A 21,482-nucleotide genomic window follows, 5' to 3' on the forward strand; every position below is an offset into this window, starting at 1 on the left:
AGCTGTTATCCTATCTAGCCCAGACTTGTGTTCACAAACTGCCTCTCAGCTTCCTCCTAGTCAGAGCTCACCCAACTCTGGGTATAAACACACTTGTCCCAGAATGGGAGCAAAACACCAAGGGTTCCAGACATTTATACAACGGGAGAAAAATGTCTCCATTTGGGGGTACCGGCTTCATCTTGTTCCAAATGACCTTTTCTCAGAGGCTGGTCATCCCTTCCTGGGAGAGCTCAGGGCCCAGTTGTGTCCAGATTCCTATCATGGTGGTCTGGTGGCCAGTGAAGCTGCTTCAGTAGATGTAGGGCAAGATGCGGTAAGGTACCCGCCGACAGTACTCCTGCCAAGCCCGGCCGTACTTCTGTAGGCACTGCCGCTCATCCCGGGCCTCCCGGTGCACCAACAGTGCAGTGAAGTAGAGGACGTAGAAGTAGGGTAGCAGGTGGGACACCCCTGTACAGAAGTGCTCTGTGACCACTCAGACAGCAGTTCACAGAGATTTCCATGCCTAGTGGCTCACAGAGCATCAAGGCTCAGCAGAGAAAGGCAACCCAACCTGGCAATGGGGTTTGCCCCAGCCATACACCACACACTGGGTCCATCCCTAGTAGCTGATCATAGGCATCCTGTGATCACCATGCTACTGCTCATATCCACCCAGGGCACTCACCACAAGGCAAGGACCAGGCCAGAGCCATGATGAGGTCTCCGAGATAGTTGGGATGACGGACCATACCCCACCATCCAGATACCAGCAGCTGCCGCCCGGTGGCAGTAGGAATGGTCTCAAGGCCTGGGAAACACAGAGAGTGAGGTAGAGAATCCCAGAAAGTCGTGCTCCACCTCACCTATGGCCCCCAGGAGACCCAACTTACCAGACACACTGGGATCTGAAGGATTCTTTCGGAAAGTGTTTTTCTGGGAATTGGCCCCACGGAATATGTAGTAACCAATAGCTGGGGGAGAGTATGAGCAGATAGTCAAGGTTGAGGGCCGTGGTCTTCTGCCTGGTTTTTAGTATCTACTGGCATGTCTATAGCTGACTGTCTGGATATCCAGAACCCAGCCCCAGGTTTAGATAATCACCCGAGCTTCGCACCTACCTACTGAATACTGAACCAAGTGTGAATGAAAAAAAGAGGGAAGGGAAATGATGGGCCCAGCTTGCTGCCCTTCCTGACTGACCATTGATGAGACAGATGACTGCAGCCATGGGCAACCCCAGGGGCTGTGGGTGGTACAACAGGAACTGGGCCTGCAGGCTGTAGGTGAAGGGTACCCAGGCCAGGTCCCCAAAGGCCAGCATGAAGCCAAATCCATCATGTGTGATGTCCATGGTGGTGAGGATAGCCTCCTATAGGGACAGGACCCAGGTACACTGTCTTAGTCCTATGTCCACAGGGACTCTCCCCAGCCTCCCCTGCCCAGTGCAGCCTCACCTCATGCCAGAGGGCATCACCCACATACAGTAGCTGGAAACCATTGACCAGCCACATGGCAAGTGAAGGACTCCCCCGCTGCTCTGCCTCCTGCACCAGCAGGGCCAGGTTGATGAAGACCTGGGGATAGTGGGGGACAAGGCCATTGCCTCCACCCAAGTGGCAGCACCTGAGTGGGGAAGTGCCAGCCTCTCCCCTTTTTTCACCTGTCATTGTCAGTCACTCTTTAGCCCCTTGTTAAGTGGATCCAGGCCCTGTGCTCAGGTAGACAGACTGACTATGGCTCCAGAGTTCAAACTCTAGCTTTTGAATCTGAGCTTTGCCACTTGGGCAGGTTGTTACCTTTCCCAAAGCCCACTATCCCACCACCATGTGGGGAATAGATAGGGACCTGACTCGGGTGCTGTGTGAGGACTTGACATAATGTGTGCAGTACTAGCAGTTAGCTAGGATCCAGTCCATGCTGAGCACCCTCATTTGGGCAGAGCGGAGCTAAGTGCTAGCATTAAGCTTACCTTTCTCATTCTCACAATAATCTTGGGAGAAAGTTTTAATTTGATCCAATTTCACAAGTAAGCAAATAGCCTTAGAGGCTGAAGTGTCTGTGAGCAGGACCTGCTCCAGATCCACAGGGGGCCAGGTCAGTGGTGCATGCCTGTAGTCTTACTACTTAGAAGGCAGATGCAGGAGGATCTTTGGTTTGACACCACCCTGGGCTACACAGTCAGACCTCCCATCTCAAAAAATAAAAGATTGGGGGAAAATAAAACAGATCCATGGTGAACACATCACACTCCTGCCCTCAGGGTGAGGTCACTTCTAAGTTTACATGAGGGACGTTTCCCAAGAGTTCCTTTGGTACTCTTGGCCAACGTCCAGCATGGGTGATCATAACTCTAGGACAGAGATGGAATGTTGTCAAGGCCAACAGTGACGGACAGGTAGGCTGCTAAACCCAGTGATCAGTTCTAGATTCTGTACTGCCTTGACCATCAAAAACATGTGAGCATCACTGTCCTCAAAATAGATTTTGCACTTGATTGCTGTATTTAAAACGGCATGAGCTCTCTTAACTCTTCCTGCTTGATTTTCTTTCATTGTGTGTGTATGTGTGTGTGTGTGTGTGTGTGTGTGTGGTGTGTTTGTATGTTGTGATGCTGGGGATGGAATGCAGGGTGTGGCAGGTGCTAGGCAATGCCCCACTACTGCACTACACCAGTTCACTATATATATTTTACTGGTTTGGGTCTCTCTTTCCCACTAGGATGAAGGCTTTATGTTTTCTCTCCTATGACTTTCTCTCTCTCTTGTCTTCCAGCAGTAGAGCAATGTTGAGGACACAATAGATCAACAGGGAGGAGGGAATGACAATGATTTTTGTTCTGCACTGTTGGGGCCCTGCCTTCCCCTGGCCTGAGGCCAGCCCCATAAAGCCCAGCATACCCAGCCGATGAGACCGGGTCGCAGTTCACAGAAATACTTGAAGTCAAAGGAACAAATGCGAGGGTTGAGCTCCCGTCCCAGGAAAAAGTCGTAGATGAGGTTGCCTAGAGAATAACAGAGAGTGAAAGTGCAAACAAGTGTCCCCATCTGCGGCATTTCCACCCCACTGGGACCCCTCTCACCTGAGTTTCCCCCAGGTGCCAGGGCTGAGGCAGGGGCCACCTGAGCCTTCATATAGAGAAGGAAGCTGAAGATGAAGGTGGTGATGGTGGCTGCAAATGCCAAGGGCAGAAGCATTTCCGGGAGTGCACCCAGGGGCAGCCCAATGGACATCCCCAGCCCCACCAATAGGGCTGTCAGCACCAGGGCCTGGAAGCCTGAATCACAACAGAGTAAGTCCTGGGGCTGGGCATCGCCACCGCCCCTCCCAACATACACATGCACCAAAGCAAGGTCAGGGAGGTCACAGACCCTGCTTAAGCCATTAGGCTACCACCTTAGCCTTCAGAGAGCCACCTCAGCTACTGCCCTGGTGTATAGAGTAGCTGCAAATGAAGTAAAGGAGCAGGGATAAGGGGTGTGGGGAGACTCCCTGGAGTCTCCTTGGCATAAGAGAGGAACATATGGGAACCTGAGGTCGGGAGCTAATCTCCATGGACCCTCTGGCTAGATATTGAACCCCACTCCCACCAAGTCCAGTACAAGGGCCAATCCTCCAGGCACCATTAATGGGGTAGCACAGACGACTCTTGTCCTTCAGTTCTTGCCCCTCGGCCACCTGCGGGTACAGGGCAATCTGATAAGGGTTGTGGGGCCTTCTTGCCCTCCTTCCTCCCGCCTCCCCGAAGCATTGGAACAGAGTTCACACCTTGCGCGCCGGCAGCAGGTAGAGCGCCGCCTGCAGGCCGAGCCAGGTGAGTAACAGCAGCAGCGCTCGCGGGCTCCACAGCACCTCCAGCCCTGGCAGGTACGGAGGTGGGCCTAGTAGGCGCGCTGGGCCTGAGCGGGCCACCAGTAGCAGGTGGAACATGGTGGCGGGTAGCAGCAGCAGCAGCCCCGCAGCGCCTAGGGAGGGGGCCACAACTTCGGATGTCCGCTCTCCATCTCTCCCGAACCCACAGGCTACCACCGTCGTCTCCGAATCCGATTGTCAGTCCCCGAGCTCCCGCTGCCTCTGGATCCCTTTCCCTACAAGGCCCTCCTCCCCCAAATCTCAGTTCTCCACAAATCCCCAGCGCCCAGCCCCCAGAAGTGCCCCTCCTGGCTCTCCCTCTGGAGACATTTTCCTTGCCAACTCCTTCCCTTTTTTCTCTGGGTACCCCCAAAACTGCCACCCTCAGATCCTGCCTCGTCCTGTTCCTAGTTCACCCCTCCAGCCCAGCCCCGCTCAGCCTCATTACCCAGGGGCCCCCCGAATTCCAGTGGGGCTCGGGGGCCCTGAAGAGAAGCCATGGTTTCCGCTCTACCCAGGGGTGGGGGCTCACAAAAGTCGGTCAAGGAAACGCAGCCCGCCCTGTCCCCCAGGAGAAAGGCTTGGCCACCAGGAGGTTGCGACCCGCTGCACCTGCCTCCACACAAAGCTGGGGCTGCCGCAGCTCTAGTCCCGAGGTCTTTAAGTGGACACGCCCCCTGCTCATCCTGGGCCCAGAACATCAGCCAATTGGCGATCGGGGGCGGATCCTGCGCTGGCGCCTCAGAAGCCTCAACCCCCAAACCCCACCCCTTGCAGGTTCGGCACGCACTAAGAGAACTAGGAGGAAACAGGTTTATTAAGCTGGTCCTGACACCGGTCCTGACCCAGGGAAGGTCTGCCGCACCAGAAGGTCAGACCATGGCATTGACCAGATGGGCACCACGCGGCTCTGTGTGTTCATCAGATGAGCCTAGCCACGCTCGCAGATGACCTCCACAACACTGGGCTCCATAGGCACTGGGTCCGGACAGCGCAGGGCAGCTGAGGCCACCACTTCATCCAGGAGCAGGTGTACAAGCTCCTCATCCGCCACAAAGCGCCATAAATAGAGCTGCAGGAAGTGGCAGTCCACCTGCACCTGCTGCAGCCCGAAGCGCCCAAAGGTGCGCAGCCTCACACATTCCAGCAGCGTCTTCAGACTGATCTTAATGATGCCTGTCAACACCGACACCTGCAGGCAGGGACATAGGGAGGCAGCTGAGTGACTGTAGGTGTTAAGAAGAGGGGCCAGGGGGCTGTGGCTGTGGCTCAGTGGTAGCGCACTTGCTGGCACCTGTGAGGCACTGGATCCGATTCTCAGCACCTCATATAAATAAAGGTCTATCAACAACATGAGGTGCCAGCAAATGGCATAAGACAGGAGGTCCCGGGCAGAGTGTTCCAGGGACATGGTACCTGGTACCTCTGCTATAGAGGTAACAGCAGCAGCGCTCATGGGCTCCACAACACCTCCAGCCCTGTGGTATGTAGGTCCCACAAGGAGCCTCAGCCCTATACCTACTCATTTGTTACAAGAATCACAGGGTATCTAAAGGGAAAGGGAAGGCAGGACCCAGTAATCAGAGGCAGAGATAGGGGCCAGTATTAACATGGGGTAAGGAAAGACATTACTAAATGAGGGAAAAAATATCCCTGAACTTGGACTGGAGTTGGGCAAAAGCCAAGGTGTGACTAGGAAACCCTGAGGACCCAGAACTACTGGGGAGAAAAAGGCAGAGGCTTCTAGATCAGCATCCAGGCTTGAGCTATGAAGTGATGGTGGTGGTGCTCTGAACTACCTGGAAACAGCCCTAGAAATAGAGACTGGAGGATCAAGGTCACTCTCAGTTGGGCATAGACCGGGTCCTAGGGCTTCCTGGGCTGGTGCAGAGCTGCTCCAGCCAAGCTTCCCCAGTTCCCCTGGAGTCTGGGTCACATGGGACTTCAGACCTTGTTGAATTCCACAGGGCTGAACACATCAATACGCTCAGAGAACAGCTTCTGGATATTGCTCAAGAGGTTGGTGTCCATTGGAGCACTGCATGAGGAATGAGACAAGGAATCACAACCCGCCCCGCACACGGTCCTCTTTCGTGCATTTCCCTGAGGCACCCCTACCAGCCAGACCTGGGTGTGTAGCTAGGTGCATAGCGGCCCTGCTGCCGAGAGCTGCTGTACACTGAGAAGGTCCTCTTGCTGGAGTCGCTACTCTGGGCCTTTCGAACACCCTCTTCATATAGGAGCCCCACCTGGTGATGAAAGAGTTACCACAAGGAGCCTCAGCAGAGGATGCCTGATACTTACTCAATCACAGGGTACTGAGTCACCATTTATAGAATCAGTGGAGTGGGGCAAAGTAGGACATAAGAATCAGTCTGAGACCCAGTATTCAGCATAGCCCTGCCCCAATTTCCTGGGTGACCCTAGGCCTCTGCTGCCCTGTAGGTAAAATGGGGGTGGTGATGCTACTACATTCCCAAGGCTGAGGAATAAGAACATGAATACAGGCATTGCCTGGCCCTTTTGTCTTGATCCTTAGAGTGCTGTTCCCAATACCCCCAGTCTGTGTCAGGGCTACAGCAGTCAGCCGAGGGCAGCACCTGCACGTCAATAGCTGTTGTGTCCTCCACAACCCGCTTCATGACAGCGCGCACATTCCGAGGCTCCAGTGTAGTAAGCCAGTCCCGCGTCTCCACACTCTTGCGTAGCATCTGTGATATGACCAGGCCCTGCACCTTCACATAGTGGGTCAGCAGTCGCCGCGCTGTCTCCCTGGCCTCTGCACACAGTGTGCTGACAGGTGTCACTGGAGACTGGTCCTGAGCCAGAGGCAGAGAACAGAGGCAGTGGGTACTTGGTGACAGTTCAGGGGCCACTTCCAATTAAGAGTTAGACACAGCCAAAGTAGGGTAGAGCTTGGGTTTGGCCACCAGGGGCTGCCCAGCCTCTTATGTTCCCAGAACCACCACCCTCTGCCCCCCACCATGAGCCCAAATTTCACCTGCACCAAAAACTGCTCATCAGTGAGAGTGAGAATGTAGGAGATAGTGGCTGTCTCATAGTCCAGGCAGAGGCGGGAAAGTAGCAGAAGCAAGGCAGGGGGGGTGGCACCTCCCTTCTCTCCTGGGCTGTCACAGAAGCTCTGAGCTGTCTGGCACATGGAGCGGATGAAGCCCACGATGAGGCCTTCTCGGACACCCTGGCTGCAGAACTCACCCTGGGAGGAAGAAGGGCCCAGATAGACAGTCCTTTCTTCTAGGCAGGGGCTGTCCCACCCTCTGCCCTGGCCCCTCTCCAAGGGACAGCTTCATCTTGCATCTCAAGTACCCAGGAGCAGCTTCTCTGCTTGGTCTGTGTGTGTGGCAGTGGCAGCACTAGGGACACTGGCTGGCACTTTCCTCTGCTATAGCTTGGCTGCAGGTGCTCTCAGAGTCCCCCCATCCTGGAGAACCTGACAGCGCGTCTAGAGTGCCCTCTAGGGGCAAAGACTGTGTGAGCCTGGTAACTAGTCCTCAGTTCCCCAATCACTGGTGAATATGTACTAGTAAAAGGGCATTAGAGAGCCAATTAGCAGAACAAATAACTAAAAGCCCCTGCGCAGACCGTACCCGGAAATAGGGCTTGTTGGAGAAGGACACCTCCTTGGCAGTGAAGAGGTGCACAGCTGCCAGAGAGGCCTTGATGTGGCTCAAGATGGAGCTGGCCACATTGGCCAGCAAGTCGGCTAGGCTGGGGCCTTCCTTCCCAGCCAGGCGAGGAGCAGCAAGGGCCTGGCGCACATCCGTCAAGCAGCCCAGGAAGGCTGCCCGCAGGCCCTGTAGATGATGGCCCAGGCGCTCTCGGGCCACTCGCTCCACAATCTCGGTGGCAGCCTCAGCGAGCCCTGCAGCAGCCAGTAGGGCCCCAGGAGCCCGGAGGCGCCGATGAAAGCGATCCAGCGCTCGCACCAGCAGCGAGTTGTCACCACCACCCTGCTCCTGTGCCAGTCGCCGCTCCACCAGAGCAAAGTATCTGCCGCCCAGCTCCCGCGCGAAGGCTGCCAGCTTCTCGGCACCCGCGGGGCCTTGGGCTGCAAACAACTCCTGATAGGCTGCTGCCACCTGGCAGAGGCCGCCCACGAAGCCACTGCCGCCTCGGTCAGTGAACTCTAACACATCAGGGGCAGGAGGAGAGGGCCCCAGCTCGCTCTCCAGGCTGCTCAGCTCCTCTTCAAGCCTCCCACGAGCATGCGCCAGGAACTCTTCGCACAGCTCCTCGGCAGGCTCGCCCAGGGCCAGCAACAACTCCACGCACTCGGCCTGTTCAGGGGCGCCTGAGCCACCCTCCCTGTGGGGAGGGAGATGGCAGTGAGAGGGAGACCTAGGGCGGCTAGCAGGGTGGGCAGGAGTCAGGGAGGCAAGGCATAGGCAAGGCACAGCTCACAAGGGCCTGGGAGGTGTGCACTCCGCCCTGGCTGGTGGGCAAGGCTAGGGCCAGGGACCACACCTGAAGCGCTGCCGCAGCTGCTGAGCTAGGCGAGCCGTGATGACCTGACAGTCGTCCTGGATGGCACGGAAGGAGGGCAGGTGCTGGTATTGCTGCAGCACGGCCCGCGCGCGGCCCTGGTAGCGCACCGCCTGCCCGTAGGCGCCCAGCTCCACACACTTGGTGAGGCGCGAGGGCAGCTCGAAGAGGAACTGCAGCTTTCGCAGGAGCGCATGCACACCTGGGGGGGCCAACCGGAAGAACATGTTAGCCCCACAGCAGAGGGCTGCCTTCTGCAGGGCCTGCTAGGGATGGGACCCACCTGCCAGCTTAGTGATGCGCTCGTGGCGGTCCTGCAGCGTGGCGCTGATGCGTGCACTGAAGTCGGTGATCACCGCCATGTTGGTGGCCAGACGGTCCATCTCATCCTCCATCTTACGGAAATCGTTCTTCATCTTCCGGATGGTGTCTGGTAGAGCAAGGGCCCAGAAGAGGGAAAAGAAGATGACTGGGGGTAGGGCAGGTGCAGCTCTCAGCTTGAGACCTGGAACAAAGGCTCTCACACACACCCATGACTCAGCGTGAAAGGGTTGCCAAGGGCTTGGTCACAGCATGGAGAGGGGGTGATTTTGTTAGAGCAGCAGGCATTTGCACACACATAGCTGCCCTGTACCCTTGGCTCTTGTGTCCAGGGGAGAAGCAGAGGGATCTCTGCCTTTAGAAGGTGTTTAGATCTCAGGGAGAACTCAAGACACTTGGTACTGGCTGAAGCAGCATTAAAACACAAGTTCTGCAAAGGCAGGGACCTGTCTGCTAGTTCACAGGGGCATCCTTTATGCCCAGTGCAGGGGAAATAATAAATATTTGTTCACCCTGTTCTCCTTCCTAAACTGCCTGTCCCACAACCCTTTCACTCGCCTTCTGGAACATGGTCTATCTTATTTGAAGGGTCCTTCCCTTTTGTCCTCAAAGAAACCTGCCTAAGGAAGCTGTTCCTTTTACGTCCAAGGTACCTTAGGGTCTGGCCTTTAATGCTTCTAGATAATTTCTACCCCACCTCTCCTCAAAACCCCACTGTTTTGAGATCATGGATAATACCCACCCTTGTTGCCATCCCCTGCCACTCCTCTCAGTTCCCGATCACTCTTCCCTCTTGATTCCCTCCTGCTACTTCTTTGTGGATATCAGCGACATGGACAAGCCTCTGAACACTGACTGTTCACCAGCCTCCTCAGTCACCTCTTCCTGCCTGTGCCTCATCTGGTCCATACCTCCTAGCCATCTTCAGGAAATGCCTCTAAAAATCTCAGCTGTAATTCCATCACCAACCTGTCCACCCACCAAACATCCCTGGCTCCTGATCACTATTCCTAATGCCTCTCTGATCATTTGAATCCTCCATCAGCATCACTGTGTTTGCCAGCCCCTGACCTCTCCTGTCCCCTCCTTAACCTAGTGCAGGTTAAGCCCAGCTGGCCACTTACATCTCATACCCCAACAGCCAAAGATGGTCACAAAATCACTCCAGCTGTTCTCCCTTGAAACGTTATCACCTGATGTCCCAAAGTAGCACTCCACGCTACCTAGCCATCTTCCCAAATGATCTAGTGGGTCTGTTTTTCCATTTTCCAAAGTAGCATTTTCTCTTCAGTCCTCAGCCTCCAATTCCCTCTCTCCCTCTCCCTAATGGGGATTGAACCCAGGGTACTTTTACCACTAAGCCACATCCCCAGCCCTTTTCATTTTTTTATTTTGAGACAGGGTCTCACTGAGTTGCTTAGGGCCTTACTAAGTTGCTGCAGCTGGCTTTGAATTTGCCATCCTCCTGTCTCAGCATTCTGGGTCACTGGAATTACCGGTGTGTGCCACTGTGCCCAGCTCATGCTCTGAAACTCTCTACTGGAGACCCTGCTTCATACTTCATGAAGAAAATAAAAGCAAATGTCAACTCCCTTCAAATCTGCAGAATGAACGGACACCTACACACAGTCCATGCTTTCTGCTCTCCCACTCCCTGAGCACCTTATGCAGTTTCTTGCTGCAGCTGCTTGAAAACAGTTCTGCCCCTGGTTCTGACCACAGCCCTGCAGAAGGACCCTGTAACACCTCAATATGGATATGTCCAAAACAAAACTCCTCATGTTCCCTAAAGCTGCTTCTGTATCTTCCATCTTGGCTCCTGGCTATTTCCGACATGTCATCTTTGAGTCCTATCTTTCCTTCACCTCACATTCACTCCATTGGCAAGTCAACTGAAATTGCAATGTATGTAGAAGATAACAAAATGAAACACTGAATTAATTCATAAGGGTTACATTCTAAGGATAAAATGGATAACTTGCTGGGCTGGGGTTGTGGCTCAGAGGTAGAGCACTCTCCTAGCATGCATGAGGCACTGGGTTCCATCCTCAGCCCCACATAAAGTAAAGACATTGTGTCCATCTATAACTAAAAAATAAATATTAAAAAAAGGATAACTTGCTACAAAAATAGAATTTACCAAAATGGGTTCCAGAAAACAAAACAAAACAAAAAAAATTCAGAATGTTGCTAAGGAAAGACCTCCCTATCCTCTGGAGGTAGGACCCAGCCCCAGAGGATGTGCGCGAATGTCGCTCATCCCAGCAGGGAGAGAAGCTTCCACTTGAACTTGGTAGCACAAACTCTGATACGAAAACCCCACAGAGTGTAGACAAAAAAGAAACAACACATTCATCTCTCTTATGAATGGAGATGCAAAGATGAATTAAATAGAGATGCGTGGGTAAATTAGAAAATGGAATTCAGCAGTTTTATTAAAAGAATAACTGATAAAATACGTTCAAAGAGTCTTTATTTCATGAATGTAAACATGGTTCAATATCAGAGGATCTTTTAATAATAATTCACTGTATTTTCTCTCCCCTTTAAAAAATCTTTTTAAATTCACCATATCCATAAATAAGACAGCTGGGCATGACAGCATACGCCTGTAATCCCAGCAGCTTGGGAGGCTGAGACAGGAGGATTGCAAGTTCAAAGCTAGTCTCAGCAAAAGCAAGGTACTAAGCAACTCAGTGAGGCCCTGTCTAAATAAAATCAAAATAGGGCTAAGGATGTGGCCAAGTGCCTTTGAGTTAAATCCCCTGTATCAATAAACAAACAAACAAACAAATAAATGAGACAATTCAACATCTATTACTGAGTTTTTAAAACTCAGTAAGAGGGGCTGGGGCTGTAACTCAGTGGTAGAGCGTTTGTCTTGCAGGTGTGAGGCACTGGGTTTGATCCTCAGCACCTCAAAAAATAAATAAATAAAGATATTGTGTCGGGCTGGGGATGTGGCTCAAGTGGTAGCGCACTTGCCTGGCATGCATGCAGCCCGGGTTCGATCCTCAGCACCACATACAAACAAAGATGTTGTGTCCGCCAAAAACTAAAAAATAAATATTAAAATTCTCAAAAAAAATAAAAAATTCTCTCTCTCTCCTCTTTCTCTTAAAAAAAAAAGATATTGTGTCCATTAAAAAAAAAACTCAGTAAGATATTAATGGCTGAGTATTTTCCTAACCTCCAAACTCAGCATCATGTTCAATGAGGCAGTTCTAGGAGCATCCCCCAAAATATTAGACAGGACTGAGGTATGGATCAGTGATGGTGCACCTGTTCAACATGGGCAAGTTCCTGAGACTGACAGCTAGCACCACAAAAACAAAACAAAGGAAACAGTAAGAATGACCATAATTGCCACTGCCAGTCAGCATCACCTCCTCACCCGAATACTGTGCATGGAATCCAGGAGCTGGCACATGCTAGGCAAGCACTCTACTACTGAGCTACATCCTGAGCTCTTCTTGAGAAAAGTGTCTCACTAAATCGCACAGGCTGGCCTCAATTTTGTGATCTTCCTGCCTCAGCCTCTAGAGTAGCTGGGATGACAAGGGGTATACAACCACACCCTGCTGAAAGAACTTTTTCATTTTTCTCAATACTGGGGATTGAACCCCGCTGAGCTACATCCCCAGCCCTTTTAAGATGGAGTCTTGCAAAGCTGACCAGGCTGACCTAGAGCTTACAATCCTCCTGCCTCAGCCTCCTGGAAAGCTAGGATTTCATATATGTGCCACCACACTGGGCTGCACCCATATTTTGATGTGAACATTTGTTTTCAATTCTCTTCAGCATATTTCTAGGAGTAGAACTGCTGGGTCACATGGTAACTCTGGGTTTATCTTTTCAGGAATGGTTAAACTGTTTTTACTAGTAATTATGATGGTTCCATCCTCCACATCCTCACCAACCTTGTTATTTTCCACTTTGGGATTACCACCATCTTGGTGTGCAGTGGTATCTTGTTTTAACTTCCCTAATTACTAATGAAGCTGAGCATCTTTACATGTGCTTATTGGTCATTTGTATGTTTTCTTTGTAAAAACATCCATTTAGATCTTTTGCCCATTTTCAAATAGGGCTACTTGTCTTTTTATCCCTGAGTTATAAAAGTTCTTTATATTAAAATTCTGGGTACTATACTCTTATTAGATATGTAATTTGCAAATATTTTCTTCCATTCTCTAAGGTGTCCTTTTATTTCTTCAATAGTGTCACATGAAATGTAAGATAATTCTGAGAAGTTCAATTTATCTATTTTTTCCTTTACTTATTTGTGCTTTTGGTGTCATATCTAAGAAACCCTTGCACAATCCAAGGTCATGAAGATTTGCATCTTTCTTTTTCTTCTAAGAGTTTTATATTGTTAGCTCTTACATTAAGGTCTATGATCCACGTTGAGTTAATTAATTTTATGTGATGTGAGATAGGGATGCAACTTCATTCTTCCATATGTGGACATTTGCTGTCTTAGCACCACGTGTTGAAAAAGCCTATTCTTCAAATTGAATGATCTTGGCACCTTTGTTAAAAGTCCATTGATCAAAGATCTGTTTGGTTTGGGACTCAGTTCTATTCAATTGATCTAGATGGCAATCCTATGCCAGTATTATATCTTCTTAGTTAATTAGATTGAAGTAAGTTTTGAAACTGGTGTGAGTTTGTTCTTTTGCAAGACCATTTGGGCTATTTTGAGTCTCTCACATTTCCTTATGAATTTTTATAATCCTCTTGTCAATTTCTTTCTTTCCAGGCTGGATTCAAACTCCTGGGTCCTTCAGCATCCTATGCAGCTGGGACTATGGGAGCACATCATCCCACTCAGCTTTCCTTCTTTTTTTCCAGGATAGTTTTATTATTGAGTATAGAATTCTTGGCTGGCATTTGTCTTCCTTCCAGCACTTTGTAATGTCATGCCTTCCAACTTCCTGGCTTCTAAGAAATCAGCTGTTGATCTCTGGTTGTTTTTTTTTTTTTGTTTTTTGTTTTTTTTTTTTTTTTTTTGCAGACCTGGGGATTGAATTCTGGGCTTCAGGCTAGGCAAGCACTAGCACTGAATTAAATCCCCAGCCCCAGGTGTTGACCTTACTGATGATCTCTCCTGCATGAGAGAATGCTTCTCTCTTGACATACTTTCTAATTTCTCTTTTTTGGGGGTTTGGTGGTGTTACTGGTTGAATTCAGAGGCACTTGACCACTGAGACACAATCCAAGCCCTATTTTGTATTTTATTTAGAAATAGGATCTCACTGAGCTGCTTATCGCCTCACCTTTGCTGAGGCGGGCTTTGAACTCTGGATCCTCCTGCCTCAGCCTCCTGAGCCACAGGGATTACAGACATGCAACACTGTGCCGGGAGCTAATTTCCCTGTCTTTGGACTACAATGTGTCCAGGCATCAATCTTTTAACATGTATTCTACTTGTAGTTTGTTTTGTTTCTTGGACACACAGATAAATGTTTTTCATTCAAAATCTCTGCTACTGTTTATTCATATATTCTTCTCTTCTCTCCTCTCCATCTGACACTTCTAGTGTACACATGTTGGCACACCAGATAATGTCCCACAGATCTCTGAGATTCTATTCAATTTTATCATTTTTACTTTTTATCCTTCAGATTGGATAATCTCAGTTGACATATTCAAGTTTTGCTGATTCTTCTCCTTATTCAAATCTGCTGTTGAGCCATTTCTTTGCTTTTTTTAAAGACTTTTGTTTTGTTTTGTTTTTAGTTGTAGATGGGCACAACATCTTTTTTTTAAATATTTACTTTTTAGTTATAGGTGAACAATGTCTTTATTTTACTCTATATGGTGCTGAGGATCAAACCCAGTGCCTCACACATGGTAGGTGAGCACTCTACCTCTGAGCCACGACCCCAGCCCAACACCTTTATTTTTTTATGTGGCGCTGAGGATTGACCCAGTGCCTCATGAATGGGAGACAAGCACTTCACCATTGAGCCAACTCCAGCCCCACTTTTTTCCTTTTTTAAAATTTGTCCTAATTAATTCAGCCATTTTTATAAATTAAATTTTCATTATATTTATTATACTACATCATTTCTACCTGGGTCTTTTTAAAAACAATATCATTTTCACATCTTCCTTTAATTCTTTTTTAAAATTTATTTATCTATCTATTTATTTATTTATTTATTGGCACCAGGGATTGAACCAAGGGTAGCTATACACGGAGCCACCTCCCCAGCACTTTTATTTTTTATTTTGAGAGAGGGTCTCACCAAGTTGCTGAGGCTGGCCTTGAACTTTTGATCCTCCTACCTTGGCCTCCCAAGTTGCTGGGATTAGAGGCATGCATCAGCACATCCTTTTCTTTATGTCTTTAAACATCACTTTCCTTTGCTCTTTGAATATACTTAAAACAACAGACTTAAGTCTAGTAGTAAATAAATGTTTAGGTTTCATCAGAGACAGTTTTTATTATTGATTTTACTGCAACAGGCCATATTTTCTTGTCTCTGAGTGTCTCATAAATTTTTGTTGAAAAGAGACATTTAAAATAATATGACAACTCAGTGAATCAGATTCTCCTCCCTACTCAGGATTTATTGTTGCTGCTTGCTATAGTTGTTTTTTTTGTTTAGTGATTTTTCTGAGTTACTAAACCTGATCTAATTAGTTTCTGAATAAATTCCACAAAGTCTGTGTTCTTAGATGTGTATGGTTACTGATATCTTCACTCGGTTAGCTTAGTGGTCAGATAATAATTAAAACTAAAAACTCCTTAAATGCCTGGAACCCATAAATCTCCCTGGCAGTGTGTGTGCATGTTGGGGATCTTAAACATGCAGCCAGTCAGTTGGTTACAACTTGGCCTTAGCCTCCACTTCCTGTTAGTACAGAGATTCCAGATAAGCCAGAGGGGAGAGCTTAGGGCTTTCTAAGGCCTTTCCTGAGTATGGGTACAAGCCAGCAAATGTGTGTGGCCTTCCTGAGATATGGACATCCAATTCCTGAGCTTTCCCTTTTAGACTTTTTGGTTAGATTATTAGCTAGCCTGACTATTATCCATCAACTTGGGCAATCACACTACTTATCTATACTTGTTCTGAAAAGCTCCTCCTTGAGAGGCCTCCAGCACTAGGCAACCTCTAAGTCAAATACTGATAAAGCTTCAGAGTGAAGTCCTTCAAGAAACCCCCAGACAGCCAGACCAGGGCATAATTATGGTCCTAGCACTTGGGATGCTGAGGTAGGAGTAGCACTTGGGCTCATGAGCTGAAGACCAGTATGGGTAATATAGCGAGACCCCATCTCGAAAAGAAGAAAGGAAAAAAAAAAAAAGAAACCACCAGACAGATCAAATAATGACAATTTGTTGAGTATGAGGTCTTGAAAGGGCTCCATCTCTGTTGTCTTCCATCCAGGACCAGAAATATGAGCTATTATTTTTCAAGGCTGTAGCTGAATTGGAGAGCAAGCAGTGGGGCTAAAGCAAGTTAAAATGTCCTAGGGCTGGGCACGGTGGCACACACCTGTAATCCCAGTGGCTCTGGAGGCTGAGGGCAGAGGATAGTGAATTCAAAGTCAGCCTCAGCAACTTAATGAGACTCTAAGCAACTAAGAGAGACCCTGTCTCTAAATAAAATATAAGAAAAAGGTGGGGATGTGGCTCAGTGGTTAAGCACCCTGGGTTCAATCCTCAGCACTAAAAAAAAAAAGTCACAGTGTTCACTATTCTTACCAAAATTTAGCCATTTTTCTTTTTCCCTATATTACTGAAAACCTTGGTTAATTTCTACAGTTCTAAAGAAGTTGTTTCAGAGTTCTCTGGATATTTTCATTGCTTTTTAAAAAATATTTTGCAGTTATAGATGGACACGATAGGCTGGGAATGTGGCTCAGGCGGTAGCGCGCTCGTCTGGCATGCGTGTGGCCCAGGTTCAATCCTCAGCACCACACACCAACAAAGATGTTGTGTCCGCCGAGAACTAAAAAAAAAAAATATTAAAAATTCTCTCTCTCTCTCTCTCTCTCCTCTCTCACTCTCTCCTTAAAAAAAAAAATAGATGCACACAATATCTTTATTTTATTTACTTATTTTTATGTGGTGCTGAGGATTAAACCCAGTGCCTCACATGTGCGAGGCAAGCGCTCACTCTACCACTGAGCCACGACCCCAGTCCTTTTCATTGCTTTCTAATGGAGGAAAGAGAAATCAATGCACTTGCTCCAGCATTTTTGCTCACATCACTCCAGAATCTCACTGCCTGCTTATGCAAATGAGGTTACGATGGAACACAGCCACCCTTGTTTATTCACATATCACCTGTATGGCTATTTCAGGTGTCAGTGGCAGAGTTGAACAGATGCAACACAACAGATGGCCCAGAAAACCATGTGCTATGGTCCTTTTCAGAAAAAGTTTGCCATCCCCTGGTCCACAGTCAGGTCCAGCTCTCTCCACTGCTGTTCCTGCTGCACTGGAGAGTTCCCAGGGCCTTTGCCTAGGCTGTTCTCTCAGTTGGAGTCATTCTGCCCCCCCATCCTCCTGGGGGAATTCCATCACTCACTTTAATTGTCCCCATCTCAGAAAAGCCTTTCTCTACCACTTTTATAAATCAGTCACTATCATCTACCCTCTAAGAAGTTACCTGTTTTATTTTCTCCAGAGAGCTTGTCAAGGGAAATGATCTTAACTTCTTCATTTACCGTCTGTCTCTCTCTGGAATGCCTCACCTGTGTGAGGCACTGGGTTCGATTTTCAGCACCACATAAAAACAAATAAAGATATTGTGTCCATCTACAGCAACAAAAACATAAATAAATAAGTCACCTTGCTGCTCTATCCACCACCTAGTGCTTAAGCTGAAAGCTGGAGGTAATCTTTACAGTCGAAGCTCCTTGGGCTGTCAATATTGCCGACAAATGCCTCTCATCCTGCCCATCACCATCGTGCTGGTGCAAGCTACCACAACTTCCAGCCTGGACTACAGAAAAGGCCTCGCTCCTGCCAGCTCTCCATCTGTTCCTCCCAGTCAGCTGGAGGGACCTTTTCAAAACACAAGTCTCACTACATGATTCATCTGTCTAAACACACTGCCTCAGCACTCTTTGGATAAAGGAAAATCCCTGATATGTTCTGGAAGGTCTCTAGTTAAGCTCTACCACATCTAGCACCTGCCTGGCTCTGCCCACATTCTTCTTCCCTTCTGCTACTGTAAGTAAGTGCTTGGTGCCACCTCACCCGCCCCCCCACCCCCGGCAGTGCTGGGGAACTGCCTGCCAGGCAAGTGCTCCACTCCTGAGCTACAGCCCAGCCTAGTAGATGAGCACCTGTCCTTAGCCGAGGGCAGCCCCTGCACCTGTGCACTGCTCCAGAGCCTCTCAGCTCTCCTCCTGCATGTCCCTGCCCAGTCAACAAGTACTCCATGTTGCCTTGCTCTCTGGGTGCTCGACTAAGTTTGTTAGTTCCATTTTTTGGAATGTTTTCTTCATTTAGTTCAAAGACAACCATGCTTCTGGCTGGCCTCAAACCTCTCCAACTGCTCGTTCCCTCGGTGGGATCTTCCTTGTCCTCCTGACTTCCACTGTCAGAATACCCTAGGGCTCAATTCTCAGATCTCTCCTCTCTCTACATTCCCTCCAAGTCGATCCCTCATCTTGTTCCATACACCTTGAATGCTGGACTCTTCCTCTAATAGGCATCACAACTTGACAGGGCCAAAACTGAACTTTTGAATTTTGCTCTCACCGCAACTTACTCCTTCAAAATAAGAAGCATTACCATTCTTCCCAATGACTCAGGGCCCACACCTCCAGCACCTTTAATTCTCTTTCTCTCTTGTATCACATGATTCAATCAATAAATGCCTTAAGGTTGACCTTCAAAAATATCTTGAATCATTCTACTTTACCACTACTGCCACCCTGGTCCATGTCATCAGCATGACTGCTACAATAGCCACCTATGGTCTCTGCCACCCTCACTTCCTTTCATTTTTTTTTGGGGGGGGGGTACTGGGGTTTGAACCCAGGGGCACTTTACCACTGAACTACATCCCCAGCCCCCTTTATTTTTAGAGACAGGGTCTTGCTAAGTTACTGAAGCTGGCCTTAAACTTGCAATCCTCCTGCCTCAGCCTCCCAAGTTGCTGGGATTATAGGAGTGTGCCACCATACCCAACTCTATGGTCCAATTTCTTTTTGGTACTGGGAATTGAACCCACCACTGAGCACTTCACCACTGAGCCACATCTCCAGCCCTTTTTAATTTTTATTTTGAAACAGGGTCTAAATTGCTGAGACTGGCACATTGATCATCCTGCCTCAATATTCCAAGCTGCTGGGATTACAGGCATGTCACTGTGTCTGGCTCTAGTCCATTTAATATATATAAGTATTTTTTTTATTTTAGTTGTAAATGGATATAATACCTTTATTTTATTTATTTTTATGTGGTACTGAGGATCAAACCTAGTACCTCCCACATGCTAGGCAAGTACTGAGCCACAACCCCAGCCCTCTAGTCCTTTTTTTTTAATAAATAAAGTTTTACTTTACTTATTTTTGTGTGTGGTGCTGAGGATCAAACCCAGTGCCTCACACATATTAGGCAAACACTCTACCGCTGAGCTGCAACCCTATCCCCTCTCTAGTCCATTTTTAACAACGTGGACAGAAGGGCCCTTTTAAGACATAAGCCAGACCAACCGTTCTTCTGTTCTTCCATCTCACTGTAAAAAGCAGACTCCTCACAACCACCCAGGTCCTTCCCTAACCTGATCCCTACTAACCCTCTAGCCTACCTAAGCTTACCACTCTCCCCTGCTGCATCTGGATGCTTCAGATGTGCTCTCTTTTCCAGACCTCTGTGCTCCTGCCCCAGTCCCACCACCTCATGGCTGGCTCTGTCTCTCAAGGCCCTGCTCAAATGACACACCTCAGAGTGGCCTTCCCATACTCACCCTCACTAAAGGAGGACCCTACACATATTCTTTTCTTCTTACTCAATTTTTTTAAGCACTTACTACCACCTTTACTTGTGTGTTTATTTATTGTCTGTCTTTCCAAGTAGAATGTGGGCTCCAAAAGGCAGGAGCTTTGTCAGGTGGATTCACTGTTAGAGCCCCAATGTGCAAAACAGCTCTTGGCAAAATAAATTTAAAAACCTTATATGATCTTTGTGTCTCTAATGTCATAATTTTTCTCTCCTTGTTTAATTACAGAAGGAGGGTAGGAGGAAGGGGAATAAGAAGAAAGGAAGGGAAGAACAAGGCCATCTACCTTGGACCAGAGACAAAAGTTACCACTAATTAAAAACAAACAAACAAAAAAGCAACTTTACTGAGACTTCCTTGGTGTTAGGAAGTCTTTTTAAATGATTTATATAAATTCATTTAAAAATTTCATTTCATCATTTCTCCTCTTTGGTATTAAAACAACCCTTCTGGAGCAGCTATTACCTCCACCGTAGTCTGACCACAAAGGACCAGAGGGAGGGAGGTGATAGTATATTAATGTCAAGCAGGACTGAAATCTGGGTCTCCTCCCTCTAAATCCCTACTTTTCTCCCAACACAGGAGGAATGAGAGATGTTAGACTCATGTGTCCCAGTGGGGATCACCTGTGGCTGAGATGAACTTGTTGTAGTTTTCATAGACCAGGGTCTGCATGTCGCTGTCTAGAGCCCGGATCTGCCGCACCATGTCGGTCTCACTGTCCATCAGCTGGGCCAGGGGGCACTCTCTACGCAACTAGAGAAGTAGGGTGGTTAGTGTTCAGGTCAGGGGGCATTCATGTCCCCCAACTTGCCCAACTGGTAGGCTTTCTGTGCAAGAAAACTCTGATCCCACCCTGTCACGAATCCCATATATGGAGCCTACAGAGGCCTGCCTCAGAGATTACTGGGTTAGACCCCGTTTGGGGTTTGTCAGGCTCAGCCTAGGTACAGCCCTGTGCCTGTCAGAGCATGGGCCACGCCCCCTACCCGGGCCCTATGGGAACAGCAGCCTGGAGGCCTCAGACCCCAGCACCATCTGAGGCCAGTCCCAACCTGCCCACGCTCTCAAGCTCCAGCAGAACCTCTACTGCCTGGCGGGGTCGTTCTCCTCTTATGACCCTTGCTCCTGTCACCCCTGCAACGAAGTCGGAGGCATGTTCTGGGGGTCTGATACATGGGGAGCCTGGACCCACTACTCCACACACACCTTGTCCAGATAAACTTCCGGGTCGAAGTGTGCCCCATTGAGATCAGTCGGGTCCAGAGGGTCCGGCCCGGCGGGGCGCCCCGCCACCTCCCCCTCCGAGAGTCCGTAGTAAAGCTTCAGCATCCCGTGCGCCTTCCGCCGCCGCTCCGGAGCCTCCGCCTCGGGCCCTTCCGGGGAGTCTCCGGGTCCAGACCCCGGGCCAGGCCCGGTGGCTGCCGCCGCCATCGCTCCCACTGCAGCCCACGGGCGTGAAGCTGGAAAGGGAACGAGAAGTACTTCCGGCAGCCATAAAGTTGTTGTTGAAACGAGGCAGTCCTTCAGGTGAAATGTCCCCCTGCAGCTCTAGGTCCTTCGAGACTAGTGTTCCCCCACACCGGTCCTCCACGAGTGATGATGGTTCCGGGAGAGCCCTGAGTTCCCCTAGTTTGGAACTGCCTTGGCTTGCTGCTCTCTCGGGAAGAGGGACGGGTCATGACTCCCCAGTCCTTCATCCCTGCAGGCAAGAGACACAGGGAATATGTGCACAGATGGACTGGACGAGCACTGGAATTTGTTCACCTAAAATTGGGGACATACCCCACTAGGGGGCTGCGAGGACTAAAGCCTGTACCCTAACCCACAGGGGCATAGAGCACAAAGATT

The 21,482-nt window shown here is 49.1% G+C and overlaps 2 protein-coding genes across 7 annotated transcripts; both read right to left on the reverse strand.

The window, feature by feature from the left end:
- Window positions 1–119: 119 nt before the first annotated feature.
- Tm7sf2 (transmembrane 7 superfamily member 2) lies at window positions 120–4,550 on the reverse strand. 5 transcript variants are annotated; one of them, XM_078045632.1, is made up of 10 exons: window positions 4,451–4,550; window positions 3,751–3,947; window positions 3,573–3,660; window positions 3,065–3,259; window positions 2,883–2,986; window positions 1,440–1,559; window positions 1,186–1,354; window positions 876–956; window positions 671–793; window positions 120–453 (listed from the first exon to the last, which is right to left on the reverse strand). In XM_078045632.1, the coding sequence occupies exons 1-10, from the start codon at window positions 4,533–4,535 to the stop codon at window positions 293–295; spliced, it is 1,323 nt and encodes a 440-aa protein (XP_077901758.1). In that variant the 5' UTR covers window positions 4,536–4,550; the 3' UTR covers window positions 120–292. The 5 variants fall into 5 exon arrangements, with proteins under 5 accessions (XP_077901758.1, XP_077901757.1, XP_040140073.1 ...); XM_078045631.1 differs by having other exon boundaries at window positions 4,367–4,550; XM_040284139.2 differs by having other exon boundaries at window positions 4,283–4,509.
- Window positions 4,551–4,633: 83 nt separating this feature from the next.
- Vps51 (VPS51 subunit of GARP complex) lies at window positions 4,634–21,153 on the reverse strand. 2 transcript variants are annotated; one of them, XM_005333458.3, is made up of 10 exons: window positions 20,841–21,153; window positions 20,258–20,387; window positions 8,621–8,767; window positions 8,320–8,539; window positions 7,443–8,160; window positions 6,836–7,051; window positions 6,435–6,653; window positions 5,962–6,083; window positions 5,785–5,872; window positions 4,634–5,026 (listed from the first exon to the last, which is right to left on the reverse strand). In XM_005333458.3, the coding sequence occupies exons 1-10, from the start codon at window positions 21,063–21,065 to the stop codon at window positions 4,766–4,768; spliced, it is 2,346 nt and encodes a 781-aa protein (XP_005333515.1). In that variant the 5' UTR covers window positions 21,066–21,153; the 3' UTR covers window positions 4,634–4,765. The 2 variants fall into 2 exon arrangements, with proteins under 2 accessions (XP_005333515.1, XP_040140071.1); XM_040284137.2 differs by lacking the exon at window positions 20,841–21,153 and adding an exon at window positions 20,687–20,828.
- Window positions 21,154–21,482: the final 329 nt, after the last annotated feature.

Source organism: Ictidomys tridecemlineatus, chromosome 4, assembly GCF_052094955.1.
Source record: "Ictidomys tridecemlineatus isolate mIctTri1 chromosome 4, mIctTri1.hap1, whole genome shotgun sequence".
Taxonomy (NCBI): Eukaryota; Metazoa; Chordata; class Mammalia; order Rodentia; family Sciuridae; genus Ictidomys; species Ictidomys tridecemlineatus.